The sequence below is a fragment of the Microplitis demolitor genome, chromosome 4, assembly GCF_026212275.2.
Source record: "Microplitis demolitor isolate Queensland-Clemson2020A chromosome 4, iyMicDemo2.1a, whole genome shotgun sequence".
In the NCBI taxonomy this organism is placed as follows: domain Eukaryota; kingdom Metazoa; phylum Arthropoda; class Insecta; order Hymenoptera; family Braconidae; genus Microplitis; species Microplitis demolitor.
Genome location: NC_068548.1, coordinates 18501507 through 18525178, shown reverse-complemented (window position 1 = coordinate 18525178; position 23672 = coordinate 18501507). Strand labels below are relative to the sequence as shown.

At 31.3% G+C, this 23672-nt stretch overlaps 1 protein-coding gene across 2 annotated transcripts; it reads left to right on the top strand.

Moving 5' to 3' along the window:
• Positions 1-1757: 1757 nt before the first annotated feature.
• Positions 1758-21967, top strand: LOC103568310 (nuclear receptor subfamily 4 group A member 2). 2 transcript variants are annotated; one of them, XM_014440907.2, is made up of 9 exons: positions 1758-2001; positions 2397-3573; positions 16325-16569; positions 18641-18861; positions 18990-19311; positions 19380-20066; positions 20142-20450; positions 21039-21273; positions 21690-21967. In XM_014440907.2, the coding sequence occupies exons 2-9, from the start codon at positions 3294-3296 to the stop codon at positions 21944-21946; spliced, it is 2556 nt and encodes an 851-aa protein (XP_014296393.1). In that variant the 5' UTR covers positions 1758-2001; positions 2397-3293; the 3' UTR covers positions 21947-21967. The 2 variants fall into 2 exon arrangements, with proteins under 2 accessions (XP_014296393.1, XP_014296394.1); XM_014440908.2 differs by having other exon boundaries at positions 1758-3573; positions 19008-19311.
• Positions 21968-23672: the final 1705 nt, after the last annotated feature.

The window sequence follows — 23672 nt, the reverse complement described above, 5'->3', positions numbered from 1 at the left end:
AACAACAAATAAATAAATAAATATATAAAACTTGAATATTACATTGTGACTTAATATAGTTGTTTTTGATGCTGTCTGTTACTTCATCACCTAGAAAAATTGAGATAAATTTAATTCACTTTTTTTTTTTAAATAATATTTTATTCAGTATAAGTGATACATGAGAAATAACGATAAACGAGACAAGAGTTTCACGTGCATTAACTATCGTAATTTCCAAGTATTGCATAAAAGCTTATGTATCATATTATGTACATACTGGTGAAGCAAAAAAAAAATACATCAGACTCTTGGTTCGTTGGATCCAATGGTTCATGTATCGTACACATTTTTTTTCATACTTCCCCGCATCATCTCAGGATCGATTAAATAATTATAATGATAATAATAATCATTATCATCATCATCGAATGTTTTTTATGCGAAAAATGAGTGAACGAGGAAGTGCAAGATATTGGAGGCGAAAATGCCACTAGAGCATGAAGGTTAATAAATAATAAAAAATATAAAGGGCTGATAAAAAAAATGGTTTCATAATGACACGATGCAAGGTTAAAAGGTGATTGCCGGTTGTTTAATGAAGTAGCTTTAAGCTTTAACCGTCACCATGACCTAAGCCATTAAATCTCCACTGGGGCGTTCGATCGTCAGTTCCGTCAATAACAAATACGAATAGTAGAAGAGTAATCAGAAAAAATGATTAACGCTTAGTCACAAAAATAAATATAACTTATGTATAAATATATATGTTCATATAGATTAGGCACCTTAAGTTATGAAGGGGAAGAAAAAATAAATATGAAAAAATAGTTACGTTTCACTTGCAGCCTGTGATGTGAATTGAACGGGTAAACTTTGAGTAGGCGGTGGGTGGCACAGTGACGAAACGGAAGGAAAAGTGACGCAGACGTGGGCGAGATTATGGTAAGGGTGGCCTGCTACACTACACGTGCTCTCGTTCATCCCGCCTACGTATTATGCCACGCGTATACTCCATCCACGGTAGCTTTTATCTTGTATAATGTGTTAACTAAAAGAGACTGTGAGAGTTGACCCATACGTAATAGTCTGTTTGCACATGGCATCGTGCCAGGTAATAAACTCTATGAAGGAAAATAAAAAATAAGATAGTACTGATAGAGAATTTATTATGAATGAATATATAAGAGAACAAGAGGATGAAGAAGAAGAAAGAAAATAAGATGAGGAAACTGATGATGATATAGATATGTTACGTCGTAGAATTCACCCTTCATTAACTCTTTTGTGGAATATTGCTTGAATGGATTTCGTCACCATTGTTATAAATACTATGATAATCATTATCAATGCTATAGTAATAAACTGGCTGATAAGTATTTTCCGGTTGGTGAAATTCATTCTTCAATTCCTTGTCCAGAGTATTCTATTTTTTCGCGCCCTCGATTACGACGACTGCTCGAGGCGCAGACTGACGATATGACGTCACTCATAACAATGACGTCATTGTTAGCGGAGACAGAGTAAAGTGAGGTAACCACCCCCTTGTCACTACCCGGCACCCCCAATAGCAGTAGTAGCTGGAGCTTTACTGTTAAGGGTCATATCACTATACTGCTGCGCAAGTCCATCGATCCACCGTTGCCCCGGTCTATCCCGGTGTATGACGTTCACAATGACGTCATCGTGGCGCCGTTCGCCGCTACACACAGTACGGTTTTAATATAGTGGAGAACCGCGCGCGCTCCGGACTCAGTTACGCGGTGACCGGCCTTACGTGCACCACCACGAGAGCTGTATCAGCTTCTCTTAATCCGCGTGCTCCGATAATCAACAGTGAGACAGTTATTACTTTATTTGCAATTAATAACGTGACTTATTATCTATAAATGTCTAAAATATATAATTAACTTTATTGCTATTTGTTTACACAAGTGTATTCTTCAGACTTTATTTTCATATTTATTTCCATCAATGATTTCTCAACTAATTAACAAGATTTAAATCCACATTAAATCACCTGTAAGTAAAAAAAAAGGAACTGAATTAAAAAGTTATAGTTGTAAAAAATTAACCAATATTTTAAAACTTTACCTTGCACATTTTTAATCACACAGCCCATGCGTGGAATTTTATTTATAAATTCAAGTGTAATAACTTTTAGCCCACTTCCTATTGTTCTCCAACGAATTCGTGAAATAATATTCCTTTTTTTTATTCATTATCGTTATATTTAATTCTTCAACCACTTGCTCACTTGACGCAAATTCACGAGCCACTAGGCGCGTGTTTTACAGAGTTTTAAAAAAGCGCATAGCTGTTCCTCATATATATATATAAGATACTCCTAAATCCTGCACGTAAAATTAAATACGTAGGACATATGAGTTAACAAAACTGTACGTCGTGGAATACAGGGAGAAGAATCATCTCCTCATTGATAACATCAAGGCAATCGAAGTGAACAACTATCTAGAATAAAGACCATAGATGCTGAATCAACCAAGTGCTTATCAGTTCGATTGTCATCGTCATAACAATAATCCTCTGGTGGATATTTACATCGTGGAATAAAGACCGAACAATAAATATCCAAGAGATAGAGAGAGGGAGAGACAGAAGTATAGAGTTAAAAACACCCTAAAGTAAATATTTGGTGGCCGTATGCGAGTTCCCAGGTCGGAATTGTGGAACGAGCGATTGGTGCCGCCTGAGTGTCTGGAGCTCGCAGTCAACGAGAGAGTCTTCAATGCCATTTGGAGGGAATCTGGAACACCATCATCGGCGACTGTGGCAGGTCGGTTGTGTGTTCTTAATACACAAAGACAACGTCTTGTTATTTTAATTTTTCACCCTATACTATTGTTATTATTACGCGTCACATCCTTTTTTATACACCACCACTCTCTGTTACTTGCAATCAACGAGTCCTTGGGTGTTAGTTGTCCATCTCACACCAACAAATCATACCTAAGCACTCTAATATATATTATTACTGCACTATTGTTGTTATTGTTAATATTGCTGTTAGTATTTTTATTATCACTGCAATCAAAACTCATCGCGCAGAATTACAAATTCAGATAAGTTAGTGGACTTTTTAAATTTTTTAAATTTCATCACCGCCAACCTGGAAAATTTAGTAATACTATCAGTAGGTTTATGAACAATGTCTTATTATTACTATGACTATTACTATCATTAATATAAATATTTATGCGATACGATAAATAATTGGATTATTAATTACGGGAGCAATTAATAAAACAAAAGTAAAGAAAGAAAAAAAAATAAACATAAGAGAGTGCGTAGATATGCGTACTGTTGAAAACGTGATTGGAACTAAAACGAATACAGTTGAACCTGCGGTATCTGGTGGCACGACAATGCGCGGTAGCATTGTCGAGGACTGTGTTGTTGTGGAGGAGTGCAGCGTTGCGGCCCACGTTGGATCCAGGACAATTGGTGCAGCTGTTTATCCTGGTAGACCTGGGTTCCCACCACCAGATAATAACAATAATAATGATCATCACAGAAACCTTGAGGCCACTGAGCATCTCAATCATCATAGTGATCATCACTCATGGAACAAGTGTAAGTCCTTCGACTCACTCTACTATTGTGCCTTGACTCACTTGTCGCTGTTTTAACTTTAAATTCAAAATTATTAAAATTTTTGGGCTATGGTTTTTTAATCGGATGAATTACTAACAAACTTGTCTCACCTTGACCTGTGCTGCTGGAATATATTGCTGATTAATTAACCATTTACTTCTTTATTCTGATTAGTTATTTTTTTTTCCTTCAATATTTAACAAAAAAAAGAGAAGGAATGAAGAAAGTCTGGGTGAATTTTTTTTTGCTATCGCGCCCTCGACGTTCCTCGGGCCAGGATGTCGACGACGACGGTGAGAGGTTTTACCGTTATATTATATGTATATATATATATAAAAGATAGACTATATGGATACATGCATTCGCACATACCTACATAAATTATTGTCCGCGTGAGGTGGTCATGGTGATGGTGGTGATTGTGGAGGCGGCGTTGGTGATCGAGAGACGATCGTTGTCGAGTCATTGGATTGAATTATCATAAAAACACTCACACGTATATGATGCCATAGTGTTGTTATTATTATAATTATTGCTGTTGTTGTATCTAGTAAAAGAATCGAAAGTCGAGAGATAAGTGGTATTGAAAGAAAAATATTTCTCTCTCACTATTTTCCTCTTGTCATTGAATAGTTGCATTAAATTACAATATTGTGTCTGATAAGTATCTAATGAAGTCATACCCGATAATACATTAATTGTTTCAATCATAACTATCAATAAAAAAAATATAAAATAGATAGAGAAAATAGCAAACCATAAATAAATAAATAAATAATAATTTGCCACTAATTGACAACTTGAGGAATAAATTACAAAGAAGTTATAACTGATGAGTGATGATTAATAAATGACAAAAACAGTAATTCACAACAGCTTAGCTATTAGTGTTTAACAAACTTTGAGCATCTGAAAGTAAGTGTTGAGCTGATGTGTCCCCGATCGACAGTTAAACTCTTCGGGAAACATAGTTACTCTCTACTGAGTCTTTACAGGTGTAACCGGTTCGTTGGTTGATAAATATAGTCTGGCAACACGCCCGACACTAACTACTAGGCGTTATTTCTTAGCCTCGGTTACAACAAGATACACGCGGATATAGCCACTTTGTCGTTCATGCCATTCGTCTCGGTGGTCACGCACCCGCGTTTTTATCACTGGCACGCGTCTGTCTGACTAACGTATAAAAATTACCCTTCATCATCATTATCATCATCATCATCATCACTTTTATTTAAAGTCAATCAACAACTTTTTAAAACCCACTTAATCAAATCGATTTTCTGCATACAATTACCCAAAATAAATTTTAACTTACATATTTCATCTCTATTTAAATTTATATAATTATAATTACAACTAATATCGATCAATCTATTAATGAACTTGTCGGTGAATATTCATCATCTCGAGACATTTGTTAGCTTACGTATATACTTAAATATATTTTGCTGTTGAGAAATTTGGCCAGCATCAAACATCTTTTATATCAATGACCGTTGTTTTTTGTATGATAATTTACGTCCGCGGCTTTCCCTTTCCATATCACGAATCGCCACGTGCTTTTCTCACGTAATATAAGTTTACTGCATGTACACGATGTATGACACGCTAACTTTACACATGAATCAGACATTTATTTATTTAACGCTTACAACATATTAATATACAGTTGTTATTAAATTTATACACCGATATTTCACACTAATTATGATGATAATCATAATTATAAGTATACAGAGCAACTCGTGTCAATAATTAAAATTTAAATGATCATAAGTAGATTTTTATAATTGTTCAGTAAACAAGTTTATATATATATATATATATATATATATATATATATATATATATATATGTGTTTATAAAATTTAAAAAATGAAGCAGTGAAGCTTTTTTGATCATACACTTCCGCAGCGTATCTTCTTCTTCTTAGAAGCCAACTGCATTGTTTTGCTGCTCGACTAAATATACACGCATGATCCAACTGCTTGGCTAGAGTACAAAGACCCGAGTCACGTGCCACTATACTTTTTACATATTTTTTAAATTAAACATATATCTCTTTATCAATCATATCATCATCTTCTATTTCATTTCTTCTATGAAAGACGACAATAAAAAAAAAATATTTAAAAATATGAGTCCTAATTTAAAAATGTACACAGTACACTATTTAAATTATAAATATAAATATAAATATAAATATAAATATACGTAACTTTCTTGAGTTTATTTCTCTTGGTGATTAAAATTATTTGATCACGCGGTCCCACGAGACCACCGGAAATATCTTCTAACCAACTAATGCATACGTTTGACGTATTTGTTTGCGTGCGCAAACGATCGAACATATTTATAAATTTATTTAAACGTACACACAAATACAAATATATAAGCAAAAAAAAAAACATGCATCAAAGTGTAATAAATATTAGTAAATTATGCAAATATATATATTTATTTAAAAAAATAAAAGACATTAATCGTCAATTCATCAACTCTATATAATACAGATAATATATCAGTACTTAACTGTGTCCTTAAAACAAAGTACCTATCACAAAGTAGGTCGTAGAACATTTCATTTGAAGGGTTAACAACCTCGTTCCAAATAAGTCAACATATACAAATCCTTTAAGACAAAGTATCATATCCGTGAGTATAATGACAGGTGTAAGAATAATGAAAAATTAAAAACTATTCCAATTGACGAAATTGCTTTCATGTTTTATTTGCTAAAAAAAAAAAAAAAAATAACAAACAAAAAAAAAATCAATTGAATTGTATAAAAACAAAGTACTTGAGAAATCGAAACTAGCCACTTAATAAAACATGCAGACACAAACTACCCTCGCCTCATCAGCGTATCAAAACCGATCACGTGTCTAGAACAACCAAATAGATAAATAGAAATAAATATACGATGTATCGAGTCCATTGATTTATATCGTGCACAATACGTCTATTAATTGATAATAATCTTACAACACTTATTTTTTTTTTCCATAACTTTTTTTTATAAATAAGTTAATGGTGATTTTCTTTTTATACACAGACAGTACGGACGTACATTAATTTTATTAGTTTGAATCAGTATCTGAAAATATTTAATTCATAATTATTTCAACAGATATTTAAGCATTATCATATATATATACTTATAATATAAAAAATATTGAGGTCGCATTTAAAGCCATAAATAATTATATTTGAATACTTGGTATCGGTATTTCTTGGAGGCTTAACGGCGGTCGGATCACAGCTCCAGTGTTGACCACTTTTAAAATTGGTACTTCTGGGTCACGAGACCCAGTAATATCTTGGGTCCAGCCAGTTCATCAAGTTTTGAATCGTTAAATCTATTAATCCATCATTACTTAGCTATGCTATATGCTGTCGCGGGAATCAAGTTGATGAAGCCACTCCTTTCCATATCTTACTGCAAGAGAGTGAAAAATAAGAAAGCTAGTATGGAGATGATTACCGCATTAATTTTAATCTCCACGAGACAATGTACATACGGATAGAAAATATACTTACTGCATCATATCATTACTATATACCGTCTATATATGAGTATATATATATATATATCATATGAGTACATATATATGTGAATATATATACACAAGTATGCAAGTGAAGTATACAAAGAAAAATATCAAAGTATGATAGAAAAAGATAAAGAAAGAGAGAGAAAGTCGTGTAGGCGACCAGCTGAGCATGTCGGGGTAGGTGAAGGGAAACGGACGAGCCAGACGCCTGGTGGTTCGGTGGCAACGTCCAACGCTGACGTCACAATTCCACCCCGCCCGTTATCGAGCGACTTACGAGGACGTCATACTTCAAGGACGTATGCCGCTATTTCGGGGCCGCCCGACTCGGGATATTTTGCTTAGTTTCATATACAGGTGTATTATATATAAATATATATACAAAATTTAACTTGTTCTCTTGCTTACTCCCACTTAAATTTATCTCTATTACCCTCAACAACTCTGTATATGTTTATATATAAATCTTTACTCGACCTCGTTCTTTTACTTCCTAACTTCCATCATTTCGTGCAAAAAAACTTTACCGGCACTTTTATCTAATCCTCTCTTGCTATTGAATTTTATTTATTTTTTTTTTTGTAAATGTTTGTTACACAGTAGAGTTAATTTATATCTCGCAAACTGACAAATTAATATTGACGTTGGCATTTTCGATTGATGTGAACTCAAACGTATTTTAAAAATAGTAAATGAAAAAGTTTAATTAGTGTTAATGTACATCAGTGTAGCAGATGCACATTTACATTAAATGATATAATTAAGTAAAGATTAATTAGTATGAAATATGATAAATATGAGTATAATTAATCTGAACATCGTTGAAATAAATCCGTTATTTCTCTATTTTATTTAACTTCTTATGTATTTATCTTATGCTCAATACTGCATACTATTATTCATTGGCTATTTCTCATAGATGCAAGTGAACGTGAACAATCAACGACACTATTGCAGAATATGAGTAGCTAAATCTAATGGATTCTGTTCATAAAGAGTTAGTGTATCATGCGGAGACGTTAAAGACTATCATACCAAAGAGAACAAAGAAAAGTTTGTGATAGTATATAACAGCAAAGAGTAGCATTACTTGCACCTAACGATGAGATATATATGTAACATAATAATGTTCTGAACACGATGTTTAATATTAGTTAAGTTGAGTTGAGCTGAGTAGAAATAAAGAAAAACGTGATCTATACTCTCGTCGCGGGAAACTACTCTATTCTCTTCTAGTACTGATCCACACGATTGAACATGATGTGATCAACAACTATGTATATATATATATATATATGTAGACTTTCCTTTGTTACTGTACTATGAGCGAGATAGTTGCAATGCATTATAGGAAAGTCGAGCTGTATAAATAATTTGAGAGTGAGAGGAGAGACTTTACCCAGTAATCTTTAATGTATATTGAGATCGAGAGTGTGGTTGAGGGAATGTATCGTGATCGTGGGCGTGCGTTCATTGAAGGGGTGGATTCATCTGGATGGAAAGTGCTTTGGCAGAAGAGTAAATTAAAGGTCTTAGATGTTATGATGTATTATATATGCACAGTAAAAAAAAAAATCCATTATTATTTTATGTTGGCTATAAATATATTATTTTATAGGTATAGCTAAATTGTATAACTTTTATAAATTAATATCGATCGATGTGTTTGATAACCAGTGTGTCGTAATTTAAATATTTTAAAAATTTAACTGTAAAAAAAATATTAAAAACAGGTTTTAAGATTTAGTGTTAATTATATAGTTTTTTTGAGTCCTCAGACTAAACAATCAATTAATTTATATTTTATTAATAATAATAATTGATTTGATTAACTTTCATATTTTATACTATACTACGATGAAAGTCTTATAAATTTATTTTATGATTTTTTTTTCTGATGATTTAATTAAATTATTTAAATAAAAATATAATTAAATTTTTTTTTTTAAATTTAAACAAATAAAATTTATATAAATTTTTTAAGACTTAAGCACTGATTTATATTTTATTTTATTGTAGCATACCAAAGTACTGAAGTTATGTCATAAATAATGAATTTAAAAAGGCCAAGTGTGTAGGTAAATAATATATTTATGCTTATCTTGAGCGTAATGATAATCGATGATCACATTTCTCACGCCTGGGCTAATATTCATAGGAGTGTATACAAGTGTGATAGATACAAACATATATATATACATAAAGCAGGAAGTGAAAATGCTTGAGTTGATTTAGAGTAGGTGGGTAAGGTGTAAAATAAGCTGATAAAAATGAATATGAATTAATACAATAAAAAAGAGGAAAGAAAAAGTATGTCCATTTTTTCAAAACTTTTCGAGATATTTTCATTTATTTATGTTTGTAAACAACACAACATTAAATAATAGAAAAATAATAAAATGCGTGTAACATTTAAATCCAGTAGTCAGTTAGCAGTATGTGAAAAAGAGTGATAAGTAAATATATAAATATATATGGATATGCATATAATAGAATGTGAGGATGGGATGGGATAATCGATGAACGGAACTGCGGCACAACGATGACGTCATAAACTGCCGTTACTACGTCACAACCGACGAGGTGGTTGCAGAATAACAGAGTGAGGGTGGTGGTGAGATACTAGGGTGGTAATAGTGGTGGTGGTAATGTAAAGCAGAAGCTGTACTGGGTCAACTTGCATGTCGGTGTATAAGAGAAGTATGTGGACGTCGACATCGACGATGAAACACCGCCAAGGCCGTATTTAACTCATTGCTCTGGTGTTAAAGGGGAGCGTTCAATATATTGAAGCAGTATATATTTATATTAAAATATAAACCAAATATGTTTATGTTGATACTAAACTTATTGTTGGCATATCAACGATTTACTGATTAATATTTTTATTTTTCCTCGCATGCACGATTTTTTTATTTTCGGTTTATTCACGTTCGTGAGTATGACCTACACTTTACACTTGTTTGAGTTGTTAATCACCCTGAAATAACAACGTCCTTGTTAGTGACATTCAAAATCCTATTGTTTTTCTTTCATTTTTTGTTGTAAGTTTTAAATTATTGCCATAACATGAAACTGATGATACGAATTATTTACTCTATCATTTGATTCAATTTTTAAAAAAATAAAAAATATTATTTTTATATTATTGACAATGTCTCAATATCGTAAAAAAAAGTTTGGTGTGAAGTATTTAGTAGGTAAACAGTTTACAAGTTTGTTTTATACATCAATCCACATTGATTTAGTGCTCACTAAATAAAAAACATTTTTTAAAATCCTTTGACCTTAATAGCGAGTTATTTTGAATTTTTAAAAGATCCTCTTAGAAATTTCTCTGATAGAAATTTAGACAGGATTTAGAATAAATTTACAGTAAAATGGTAATAGGATGTGTGTCTAATTTATTCCTTTTTGCAAAAATAAATATATGATACCTCCTGCACTGCCGAAATTATTACAAAAAGTTTTCACAAACTTTTACTTATTTTAATTGAAATATTTAAAAAAACGTTAATTATCATTGAATTATCGGTAATCAAACAGTTTCATGTAAATATAAACAAATCTTGTTAGATCAATAAAAAAGTTATTTCTTAAAGTTTAATCATTTATGTACAACGGTAGACATCAATTGATTAACGATCCGTTTACTATTTAAAAAAAAAATCTCTAAATCGAATAAACGCGTCGATTTATCAAATTATCAGACATAATATGTCATATAAACAACAATAATTATAATAATGAATTTAAAAAAATAAAAATCCGTATTAATGAGGATAATAAATATTCGAAACAAGGTCTAATTTTAGTGTGTGGTTATAGTTGTAGTGAATGCGAATCAAAATCAAAGAATAAAAAGGTCGAACAAAAAGTATTCGTGTCCTGTATAAAGAACCTGTTCTCTCCAGCTTGTATTATTATATCCTAGTGATTTTATCCATACACTTGTGTACTGTTACAGTGTATTAACAAGGTGTGATTGTATATATGTAACGATGGCTAGCGTTTACCCACGCGGTTAGTTGATAGAGGAACAGGTTGGCGGACACCGGGAAACCGGTACCCACTTTCCTCGGTCACACTATACATACGTTTATTCTCATTATTACACATATATAAATATAAATATGTATTTATACATGTATATAAATACATATGATCAGTGTAATAGTCCTGCAAACAGCAGCGGGTGGTTATCACGTGATCTCTGTCTTGCAGTCTCTCTTGTCCGCCTTCGTGGCTAATGTAAGCTAATCCAGATGCTTTCGTTTGTCTATTTATAAAACTCTTTTTTTGGTAAACATCGAAAATTTTTCCTTAAGCAATTGTGTTACACGGAGAAATTATTCGCGTTTGAAATTCTATGGTGTCATTGTAAAGCCTAACTATGCACTGTAAAAAATCGGGAGTGAATTCGGAGTGATTACGGATTTTATTTAAATCTGCATTCAATCCGATTCGGAGTTTGAATATTTAAATAAATTCCCTTTAGAAGTTAATTTCTCTTCGAACCGGAGTTTCAAAATTATAATAAGCTCACCTTTGGAGTGAATTTTACTCCAAGAGCATTAATTGCAATGTAAAAACTCGGGAGTGAATTCGGAGTATTTATTCGGAGTTTTATTGCAATCCGAATTCGCCCGAAATTTTTGAATTTTTACCTGACGAAAATTGAAATAAACACATGCAAAAATTACTATGACCATATTAAAATTTCCAATGGTCGTATTACAAATTAGTGTAAACATTAGAAATTTTACTAAATGGTCATACAGTAGGACCTCGTTATAAGACTATTAGTTTCTCTCTCAAACTATCGCGATACCTGGTTTATAAAAAAAGACAGAATTAAAGTCTTATAACGAGGTCCAACTGCAGTAACTTTTGCATTTTCTTACGATTTTCGTCAGGTGGCCAACATGGTCCGGCTTTACTATGACACCATAATTTTCAGGCAAGAATAATTTCTCCATGCATGGAACAAAATTTTTTTTTTTTACAAATTTTGCTGACGAATTTTTTTTTTTATTTCCAAAAGGTAAAAACAGTGTCATGAAAATAATTACTGCTTTATTTGCGGAGGGTAATATACCCCTTTGGATCAATGCATCAGAGTAGTAGAGGCGGCTTATCCGTCGAGCGTTGAATCGATTATAACGGTATAAATAAATAATTGAAGATAAAAATTAAAAAAAAATATTTAACATGAAATCAAGTGTCACTGAGGTATTTTATGTTAAAATATAAATGATTAATCGTCCTATTAATTTTTATTATACGAATTTCACTTGGTTGATTTGAGGAGAAAGGTTTTTTTTTTCTTCAAGTAGTAAAAGGGCACTATGTAGCTCATCAAGATGTGACTACTAACGATTACCTAAATCGGACATAATCAATTCTCCGTTCACTTTTGTATAAATAAATCTAAAAAATAAAATAATAAATAAAAAAAAATGTTCAAGATGAAAAAGTATATAAGAAAAAGTTTAGTACGGTGTCTGAATAAATGAGGAATATTCAATTGACGTTGAATGAATGTTAAGAAGATGATTGCAAAGAAAATTATTGGATAGCAGTTTAAGTAGGACTATTGAATACAGTAGACAGCAGCGGCTGGGAGAGTTCGATGCTCGTGTATTACCCCGACTACTTTTATAAATATATATATAATATATATGTGTTCGTCGTATGTTAAAAATGTGTGCGGTGACACATGGACACACTTATATATGTATACACACACAGATCCAGACAGAAAAAGAGAAGAGGCCGGGCGTTCTATCTTTAAATTACTATAATAGATGACCTCCGATTGGCCTGGTCATTGGTGGCCTCTTCCGATACCAATCGATACCATTAAGTCTGGAAGCATATAACGAAAAAGATTAAGAGAAAATAATTTAATAGATCAATAGAAAGAAAGAGGAAGAAAGTTTGAGATAATATACTTGTAATAAATTTAAATCACTGTGATTATTATGATAAAATTAAAATATTTTCCTCATTAAAGATTAAAATTAAATAAAACTAGGACTTAGTTTGGATTAACTTTAGTCTAGGATCAATTACATGGCTAGACACTGGTACAAATAAATCTTGAGAGTGGAGAGCCGTTGACTACACTAGATTCACTGCATGCTCGACCAGGTGCTGCTGATAGTATTAAATCTATAGGCATAAATATATATACAAGACAAACGTGTGCGCTCTCAAATACGCTGATACGTAACCTATAGAGCGCACGTAAAGAGAGTGCGCTCACTCTTACACCGGGTACAGCTATAAGAGACTCGGTCTCACGGTAGTACAATATCGTAAGTAACTTACGCTGAGGTTAAAGGGCACGGACCTACATATCCGCGTCGCATTGAACGGTCGCTTCTCATTCGTGCCTATCTTTTATATTTATTTCTGTTACTTCTTCGAAATCGAATTTAAAATCACTCTACACAGGTCTGGTCTATGTATTTATATGTATGTACACATGTATACTTTTTAAAGAGTCCTGGTTTATTTTTTGATAAAGTGAAATCTGTAAAAATTTATCTCAGGTATATGCTTGAGTCAAAAAACAAATTTGGATTTAAGTCTCAAAGTTCTCAATGAGCTTTTTGAAGATCAATTTAGAATTTTAAGATTGACGACAGTATAGAAAGTTATCCTAGTTTAGTCCTCAAAGTAGTAGCTACGACCAATTTTACCCCTTTGAGGACTAAACTGGAATATAACATAATCTGAATTAGAGCCTCAGAATACTCAAAACGTAAAGGAATAATTTCATCCGCATTTTAATTTCAAAAGTCTCATTCGAAGTATTCTCTTCCCTCTCTTTTTCTAACTAAAATTTTCAAAATTCGAAAGATAACTTTTCATTCGTTGAGGATTTTGAGATCTTATGTATAATTCAAAATCAATAAATTATTTGCATTTAGACTTCATAGTTCTCATTGAGGATTTTGAGTACTTAAGTAGAGTTACTTTTTGGGCAGCAAATAAAATATCAAAAAAATTGAGTGATTTGAGGACTAAACTAGAATTTGTTTTTTAACTCGGGATAAATTATTATTTTGTTGAGCAGTTGGATTGAGGGTAATGAAAATATATTACATATATAATGAATTTAAAGAGATAAAAATATTCATTTGATTGTTAGAGTGTTAGAGTATAAATTTAAAAGAAGAACTGGGTGGTAAAAATAGAAATGTATTTGCGAACGTGGTTGTCTAGCAAGCAAAAAAAAGTAATGATGAGAGCTTTCTTAATTTGGTACCTTGATACGCGGGCTGTATCTTATCTGTTACTTCTTATCATTAAACCCAGCTTTGTCATGTCGTCGCAATTCAACGGAACGGAATAGCGAACCAACCATCGGCCGAAGGCTGGCTACACGTGCGCAGGCACGTGGAGAGGCGTGGCTTCAGATGTATATAATACTTGTGGAAGGGAATAAAACCGAGTCCAGTGACGAGATCTTGGTATGATGATTTCTGGTAGCAATCTACTTATCCCTTATATCCGCACCAGACTTATCTACTTAATCAAGTCTTACACTCATGGTCTTTCTACTGATATGTACTTTACGATCTATACACAATATGTCACATATATTATTGCTATTTATACTCTTCAGTCCATAAATATTCGTCACGCCTTGTAAATCAAGTGCTGCAAAATAAAAAAATGATACAGTAGGGAAATTAAATTGACGGCTTTTATAATCCGTGACTATCTGATTTGTATAAGTTTACCAGCATCATTATTGTCGAAGGGTTTGTTTAGTATTTTTTTTCTTTACTTGGGTAAGGAAGTAGATTAAATTTCATTTTTTTACCCCTATGATACTTTATTAATATATATTTCACTTCTTCCCTTATTTATTTATTTTTTAATTTATAAATCACTGCGTTATCATCTTGTCATCAAACTTACCCCGCAGGTGGGTAAACATTGAATTAAAATAAAATAATTATGTCCCATTTAAAGACGTACATCATCACACGAAGATCGACGCAGATTCGTTTCGTTTTTTCAGATTAACTCCAGGCTGTAGTTCATCGATTCTTTGCTACTGAAATCATCATTCGAAAAGTTGCGATTATTATACATGTCAAGAAAAGTATCCGTACTTACGTATAAGAATGAGGATACTAAAGATTTAGGGTGGTTTTACCACTTGTCTGCAAGGACATCAACGCCGCAGTTTAAAAATATGATATATTTCAAATGCCAATGATTTCATGTCTCCCTTGAGATAATATACACATGCAAGGGTTGCCAAGTGGGATAGCTTCTATATAGATATGACCAGGACACCGAGGACTTCAGTTCATATCGACGTCTACTCATAGCAACTTCTATTTAAATAATAAAAAAAAAACTTAAAAATTAAATAATTGTATGAAAAAAAAAGTGAAAAAAAACTTTAAATTGGACTTGAGTTTTACCACGCAGTGACCGCACATTTTTTACCATTAAAATTATTTTAAAAAATAATATTTTGCATACTTGATAGATACTCAAAATTTCATATTTAAACTTATTAACATATCATACATTTTAATATAAAAATATTCCCATTATAATTAAATTAATAGTTTGAGTCTATTTAACAAGATTAATTATCAAAAAACTAGACTCTTGGGATATTAATCATTAAATTAAATTTTAAAATCTGTATCCAATTGTACTTTGGGTGAACTATTTATCGTATGTATGTTATACATATCAGAAGAGATAATCAATAAAATTGTCTAATAAACGATCCAGTTGTCGACGACAACCAAGACCGGGACTTTATTCGAAGTTATGATCGACATGGACCGTACGCAGTACGATAAATACTGTATCGATCAGTGTACGTATGCATTGTTAAAAAAAAGCGTTTCGTCGATTGCTCAGTTGCCCTCTCTTTCTTCCTAATCACTGATAACATAATCATAATTATCTCTTTGATTTTTGCCATGCACCTGTAACAAAATGCACTTAAATTTCTTATAAAATTGCTTATTTTGTTGATGAATGTATTGTAAAGTTACTTACCTTGACTCAGTTACTTATTTAAATATTTATTTACTCGATCACATGACTGACTAAATAAATAATTTATTGATAAAATTATAATTAAAAAAAATATTTATATTTAAAATTTATTCGTGTATGATCAACAGGGCAGCTTCATACGCCCAGTGGCGAAGACGATTGTGAAAAAGAATTTACCGGTCATCAATTACCGGTTGATATATCTAGTAGTGAACAAAATCAACATCATCAACGTACATCATCATTATCATCATCCACTGAATTAATTTGCACAGATCGTGGCTCTGTTACCACTGCAATCACAACGGCTTCCACAACGACCACTGGCACTGCATTCACAGTTGCATCAAGTATGCTTCTGCTACAGACACAGGTGATTTTATTTTTTTAGCTATTAATAAATATTATTATCATAAATATTTTTAACAAATTATACACATCAGTAAATTTATTATTTCATATTTATTTATAATATATATTATATTTTTAAAATATATATTAGGGTGACCCAAACAACCGGCTTTTTTGTTTTCGAGTCTTATATGAAAATTTGTTGGTTTAGAATGTTTTAAGAACCTCCAAAAATCAGTTTAATAAACAATTTTTAAGGGGTCGCTCAAAAAATTTGAAAATTCCAAAAATGATTGAAATTCGTTTTTTTTTTTTATTTTTTACTTTCTTGTGGAGGAAATATTTTCTATCTGTAAAATCAATGCCATGCTGAAAATTTTGGCTCAAAATATAGATTTTTAAACCTCGTTCAAGAATTTTGAATATTAACTCATAATAGGCAGCTAATACTTTGAATAATTTTTGTATTTTTTTAAAACTTAATTATCATATTACGACACGGAAATAATTTTCGTATGAATATTGCCATGTTATTTATTCTAAAAATTACTCTAAATCGAGTAATCTCGGGCCATTACGACTTTTTACTTTTGAATTACGAAATTTTACTCTTTCAGTGAGTAAAAATCAATCAGATTAATTTTTACTCATACTTACGAGTAAAAATTACACCTAGCGACTGTCTAAATAAATTCTCTCGTTCAATTTTTACTCGTCAGTTATGATAAAAAAATTGATGATTCAATTAATAAAATTTATATTGAATTAAAATAAAAACTACAATGAATAGGCTGAAATTTCTATAAGAAATAAAAAAAACCATCTAATTGCCTTAGAATATGAATTAATATAAATATTTTGAAAAAGAATAAAAAAAAAAAATTACTCGTATTGTGTTGAAAAAGAAAAGATACAAATTTTTTTTTTAATTTTAAAATAAATATTAAGTTATAGAGAGATACAGAGATCGTCTTTTTTTCCAAGCCTACGTTTGTGTGCGTAACATGTTAGTTGCGAGCAAAATAAAAGACATTTAATCGAAGCCGATATTAAGCGAAGATTAACGGAGACTACTGAAATATTACTCTGCAGTTTAGAGTAAAAATTACTTTCATAGATTAGAAAATTTATTCGAGTTAGAAGCAGTTTTTCATCAAAAAATTAATGGGTTTAAAAGAATGGTATATTGAAAAGTAAAAATTAATCGCATGGAGTAAAAGTTAATAGATTAAGATGAGATATTCAAAATAATTGAATAAATATAAGACTTTTAAAAAATTACTCAATAATAGAGTTAAATATACTCTAGCAATGTTAATATTTAATCAAAAAATTTAAATTTTAAACCAAAAATAAAAGTATGTAAATAATTATTTTTTCTAAGCCTCGGGTTCTGTTTTTATTCGTTATGATATAAATTGATGGTGAAAAAATTAAGATTATTTAATATTAATATCCAAGGGACGCTCCAAAACGTCTAAAAAACAGCACTCAGAAACATTCGAAATTTTTGAGCGACGTTTGATTATTTAAATTTTGGGCAAAAATTTTCAGCATGGCATTGATTCTTCAGAAAGAAAATATTTCTGTCAAGAGAAAGAGAAAATTTACCAAAAAAAAAAATCCGAATTTCTATAATTTTTGGAATTTACAAAATTTGAGCTTCTTAAAAATGTTTTAGCGCCCTGACTTTAGAGGGTTTTGAAAATAAAATTTTCATATATGACTCGAAAGTAAAAAAAATTGTTTTTTTTGGGTCACCCTTATATATATAAATATATCAATTGTTTTAAAATAAAATATAAAATATATAGACCAGCAATAGACATTAACTATGAAACCCAGTTATTGTCAAGAATGAGGTCCCTAAGGAGCAATGAGTTAAATGTCAAACCATCGAATAGAATACCTACCCTTCTTTTTTTTCTCTCTTCTTTTACATGCTTTTTACCATCTATACCATTTATTGCTCGTTTATCCTGTCGTCTAGCTGTCATAATAGCAATGTATCATTCTGAGTATACACAACAAATAGAAAGTAACACATCGATAGCCGTCTATAATAAATGAGGCTTTCCTTTTGAACATTGCAGAGCCCATTTGGCTGCGGCAGTTTTGCTGATTTACTCAGTGCACCTTACACTGATCCTACGGATACAGGAAGTCTTACTGAAGAATTAGAACCCTTTCCAGAGTTACAGTTAGGCAATTCTCAGTCTGTAACAGCAACACAAGACGATATCACCCAATCAAATCTACATCATCAAATTCAATCTCGATCACTACCTGGAGATCTACAAACAGATTCATTGAGGTGAATTTCATAACATCTTGGTCTACAGTTTTTTTTCTTAAACTTTTTTTTTCGTTACTTTGAAAGATGTTTAACGTACATTAACTTAGTATACTTACGTATTATTACGGATATTTAATAAATAACAGCCCAACTCCACTACCCAGTTTCCAAGAGACGTACACCGTTCATCAGCGCTACACACGCCAAGAACTCCAGAGTCTGGATATCAAGATGGATGACGAGTGTTTCGATGCTCTTCAGTATGCTTGTGCAGACACTCCTTACACTGCTGAATTCAATGCTGCTATTCCCTATCATCCTCAACAACAACAGCAGCAGCAGCACCACCATCACCATCATCAGCAATCCCAACATCATCAGCAACATCAAATGATGCATCATCACCAACAGCAACTTTCTCATCATCATCATCACCATCATCGTCAAGACAATCATCACCACCAAAATGTAAGTTAGCACGAATTATTTATTGATTATTATTGACGGTATTAGTAATCAAAGTAATATTAAAATAGATTCCGCCAACGTTGACACCACCTCCAGTAGCAGTGCCAATTCAATCAGTAACAGCGATGGCTATTTCACCATCTCCACCATCACCTTCACAACCAACTCCGCCACCTCCTCCACCACCACCACCTCCACCGGGTTATTTTTCCGCGATTACGTCAAATCACGGTGCCCCAATGCAGTCAGCTGGTAATTTACACCAGAGAGACATGTCTAGTGGGTTTACAAACGTACCTATACCGGCTTATGGTCAAGGGAATCTAATGAGTGTATCACCGGTTTCAATGACATCCAACGTCACTGGATCAAATGTCCACATTGGGTCAACACGTTCTCGGGCACCAATGTTACAGAGGTCAGACTCTACGAGCAGTGGTAGTAATCAAGAATCACCAAAATCATGTCCCAGCACATCCAGTAATGTTAATTCAACTCCGTCACCTAGTGCTAGTAATGAGAGAGCACCACAGAGTCCAAGTCAACTGTGTGCTGTTTGTGGTGACACTGCTGCTTGCCAGCATTACGGAGTACGTACTTGTGAAGGTTGTAAAGGATTTTTCAAGAGGACTGTTCAAAAAGGATCTAAATATGTTTGTTTAGCTGAAAAATCATGTCCTGTTGACAAACGACGTCGCAATCGATGTCAATTTTGTCGGTTTCAAAAGTGCCTGATGGTTGGTATGGTCAAAGAGGTTTGTATTATTTTTATGTAAAAATAAATATATGTGGAGAATTTATTAGATTGATAATCATTTTTTTTTCTTCAGGTCGTCAGAACAGATTCTTTGAAAGGTCGACGAGGTCGACTTCCCTCCAAGCCAAAATCTCCTCAAGAATCTCCGCCCAGTCCGCCCGTTACACTGATCACTGCATTAGTACGAGCGCACGTTGATACTACTCCTGATGTTGCTAATTTAGATTACTCTCAATATCATGAGCCAGGCGTACCAGCACCTTTGGTAACAGACGCTGAAAAAGTCCAGCAATTTTACAGTCTCCTTGCGACGTCCATTGATGTTATTCATAATTTTGCCGAAAAAATTCCTGGATTTACGGATCTCTTAAAAGAAGATCAAGTAAATTATTATTTTTCATTAAATCTATCCCGAGCCAAAAAACAAATTTGGATTTAAGTCTCAAAGTTCTCAATGAGCTTTTTGAAGATCAATTTAGAATTTCAAGATTGACGACAGTATAGAAAGTTATCCTAGTTTAGTCCTCAAAGTAGTAGCTACGACCAATTTTACCCCTTTGAGGACTAAACTGGAATATAACATAATCTGAATTAGAGCCTCAGAATACTCAAAACGTAAAGGAATAATTTCATCCGCATTTTAATTTCAAAAGTCTCATTCGAAGTATTCTCTTCCCTCTCTTTTTCTAACTAAAATTTTCAAAATTCGAAAGATAACTTTTCATTCGTTGAGGATTTTGAGATCTTATGTATAATTCAAAATCGATAAATTATTTGCATTTAGACCTCATAGTTCTCATTGAGGATTTTGAGTATTAAAGTAGAGCTACTTTTTGGGCGGCAAATAAAATATCAAAGAAATTGAGGTTTTTGAGGACCAAACTAGAGTTTGTTTTTTGACTCGGATAATCTGAATAGTTTAATTTGCTGACTATAAATAATAATAAAATTAATTAATATGTTATTTCAGGAGTTACTCTTCCAATCAGCAAGCTTGGAACTTTTTATTCTTAGGTTGGCTTATCGCACGAGAGTCAGTGATAATACTTTAACATTTTGCAACGGTGTTGTACTATCACGAACACAATGTTACCGATGTTTCGACGAATGGCTATTCAATATCCTCAAATTCTGTCATGTTCTTCATAGTGTAGAAATTGATGTCAGTGCATTCGCATGTCTTTGTGCGCTTACACTCGTTACAGGTAAACTAATAATATAATAATTGTAATAATGATACAACCATTAATCAATAGTAACCATCAATTATTTTATAACATCAAAGATTCGTTGAGTAGTCAATTTTTTATTTATAATTGTATTGTTTCTTCAATTACTTGCATTACGTTTTCTCGTGCGTTGATTTATATTTTTTTTTACTATTTTTTACAATTAATAATTCACATATTCTTTGGGAAATTACGTATTGACGTTGATGCATGCACCTGTTTCTCGACTTTGAAATCGTTCATGTTATCACGCGATTACTGATCGATCCAAGTTCATTCGCCTTCACTTCTCATCTTTTTTTTTTTTCTTTCACAATAAAAATATTAATGTTACAATATCTTACGTGTGTTACTTTCAGTGTATAATAATATAATTACTAATTGAATTATAGATCGATATGGTTTGAAAGAACCACAACGAGTAGAAGATTTACAAATGAGAATAGTAGCATCACTACGTGATCACGTTACTTACAATTCAGAAGCCCAGAGAAAAACTCAGTACCTGTCACATTTATTAAGTAAACTCCCCGACTTAAGGAGTCTTGCTGCACAAGGTCTTCAGCGAATTTTTTACCTCAAGGTGGAAAATCTTGCACCGATGCCACCTCTTATTGAATCTTTATTTGTTAATAGCATTCCCTATTAAAAGAACAAAAAAAAAATAATGAAAAAAAAAAAAAAGAAAACATGACATACTCATTAACTATAGTTATCATAAACTCGATTAATATTTCATTAAAAATAATCTTTAAACTTTTAAGTTATAAATATTTTCATATAATACACGGTAAAAAATTAACGGAGTAAATCCAGAATGGATGCCCGTTTATTTATTTGATTCTTCTGGAGTGAAATTCATTCCCAAGAGTTAATTTAAATACTAAAACTCCGAATCGGAGACAATGTGGATTTAAATAAAATCCAGATCATTTCGAAATCACTCCGCTAAAAAAAAATCTCCCTATTTACTCCGTATGCGGGTGATTTTTAAAAAATTCCGGAACTCCGAGTGACGGAGTGAACTCAGATTTAAATAAAATCCATTTTCACTCACAATTTTTTACAGTGTATAATTTTATAAAAAATTTAAATTTTGAAATAATTAAAAAAAAGTTCCTAATCGATAAATAAAATTTTATTCTAATAAAATAATTCAAAAGTTTTATAATAAAAAAATGTTTATAATTTTTTTTCATATTTAAAATATTTAAAAATTAAAATTTAAAGGATATTTCCAAGAAATATTAATCTTGAAAAATATTATCATAATATGCATATATATAAAACAAAAAAAAAGAGAATACACGCCTTACTTTAACAATAAGCTCCTCTCACGGACCCAAATGGATAATTATTATATTAATAAATAATTATTAACGTGAGAAGTATGAGAATTGTTTATATAAACATATCAGGATATCGAGATGATCAGTCGTTACGACAAATAATCTATTTTGCGATGGATATTTTTTTCATCTTTCTCACGATTTAATATATTTAATAAATCCCCTTAATGTTTTATATTAAATATAAATATATATATATAAATATATTCACAACGAGGCACGTATGACAAATACCACATGATAATCGTTGAGTGAGATTTTAAGGTAAAAAGATAAAATAAATAAATAAATCAATTATCAATTAATAATTATTGATATAAATATATATTAATAAAGAATTAAATATACAAATCGACCCTTCGATCAGTCCTTATACATTTATGTCTATGTGATTTTAGTAATTTAAGACTTATTAAAATAATCATGGTGTCGTCTTGTTTTATAATTTATCAAATTTTATAAATAGAAAAATAAAAAATGTATATGTTAGTTGTAATAAAGACCGTGGTGATAAATTTATAAAAAAAAAATAAAATTAATAAAAAAAAATCAAGACGGCACTAGAGTAAAGTTACCCATTATTTTATAATATTAATTTTAATAAAGAAACTAATATATAAAAAGTCGAGTGAAAATAAAAAAAATGAATAATTGTCTTTATACATGTTTTACGCTATTGTTTATAATTGTTTATATGATTGTTATTATTCATTTATGTTAATTAATTCATTATTAAATACATATATATACATTATATTTTATTTTTAGATTAATTTGCAACAGATTTAAATTTGTCATCAACAAAAAATCCTATAATCATTACTGATAATTGCAATAATTATGATTATTTGTATTGATTAATATATAATTAAATTTAAAAAAAGAAAAAAAAATGTCTGCGATGTGTAATGAAATTAATTAATCGTGCCTCTTAGAAAATTTTCCTATTGTCTATTAGATATACTTACTAGTGATTGCTCTACGGCAATTACAATAAATAATTTGTAATAATAACTTTGAAAAAAA

Bases quoted from the DNA above. Each gene is read 5' to 3' on its own strand.
- LOC103568310 (XM_014440907.2), top strand. From the start codon at position 3,294: ATGCGTACTGTTGAAAACGTGATTGGAACTAAAACGAATACAGTTGAA. The intron at 3,574-16,324 runs GTAAGTCCTTCG...TATGATCAACAG, and splicing joins TCATCACTCATGGAACAAGT to GGCAGCTTCATACGCCCAGT. The intron at 18,862-18,989 runs GTGAATTTCATA...AATAAATAACAG, and splicing joins CTACAAACAGATTCATTGAG to CCCAACTCCACTACCCAGTT.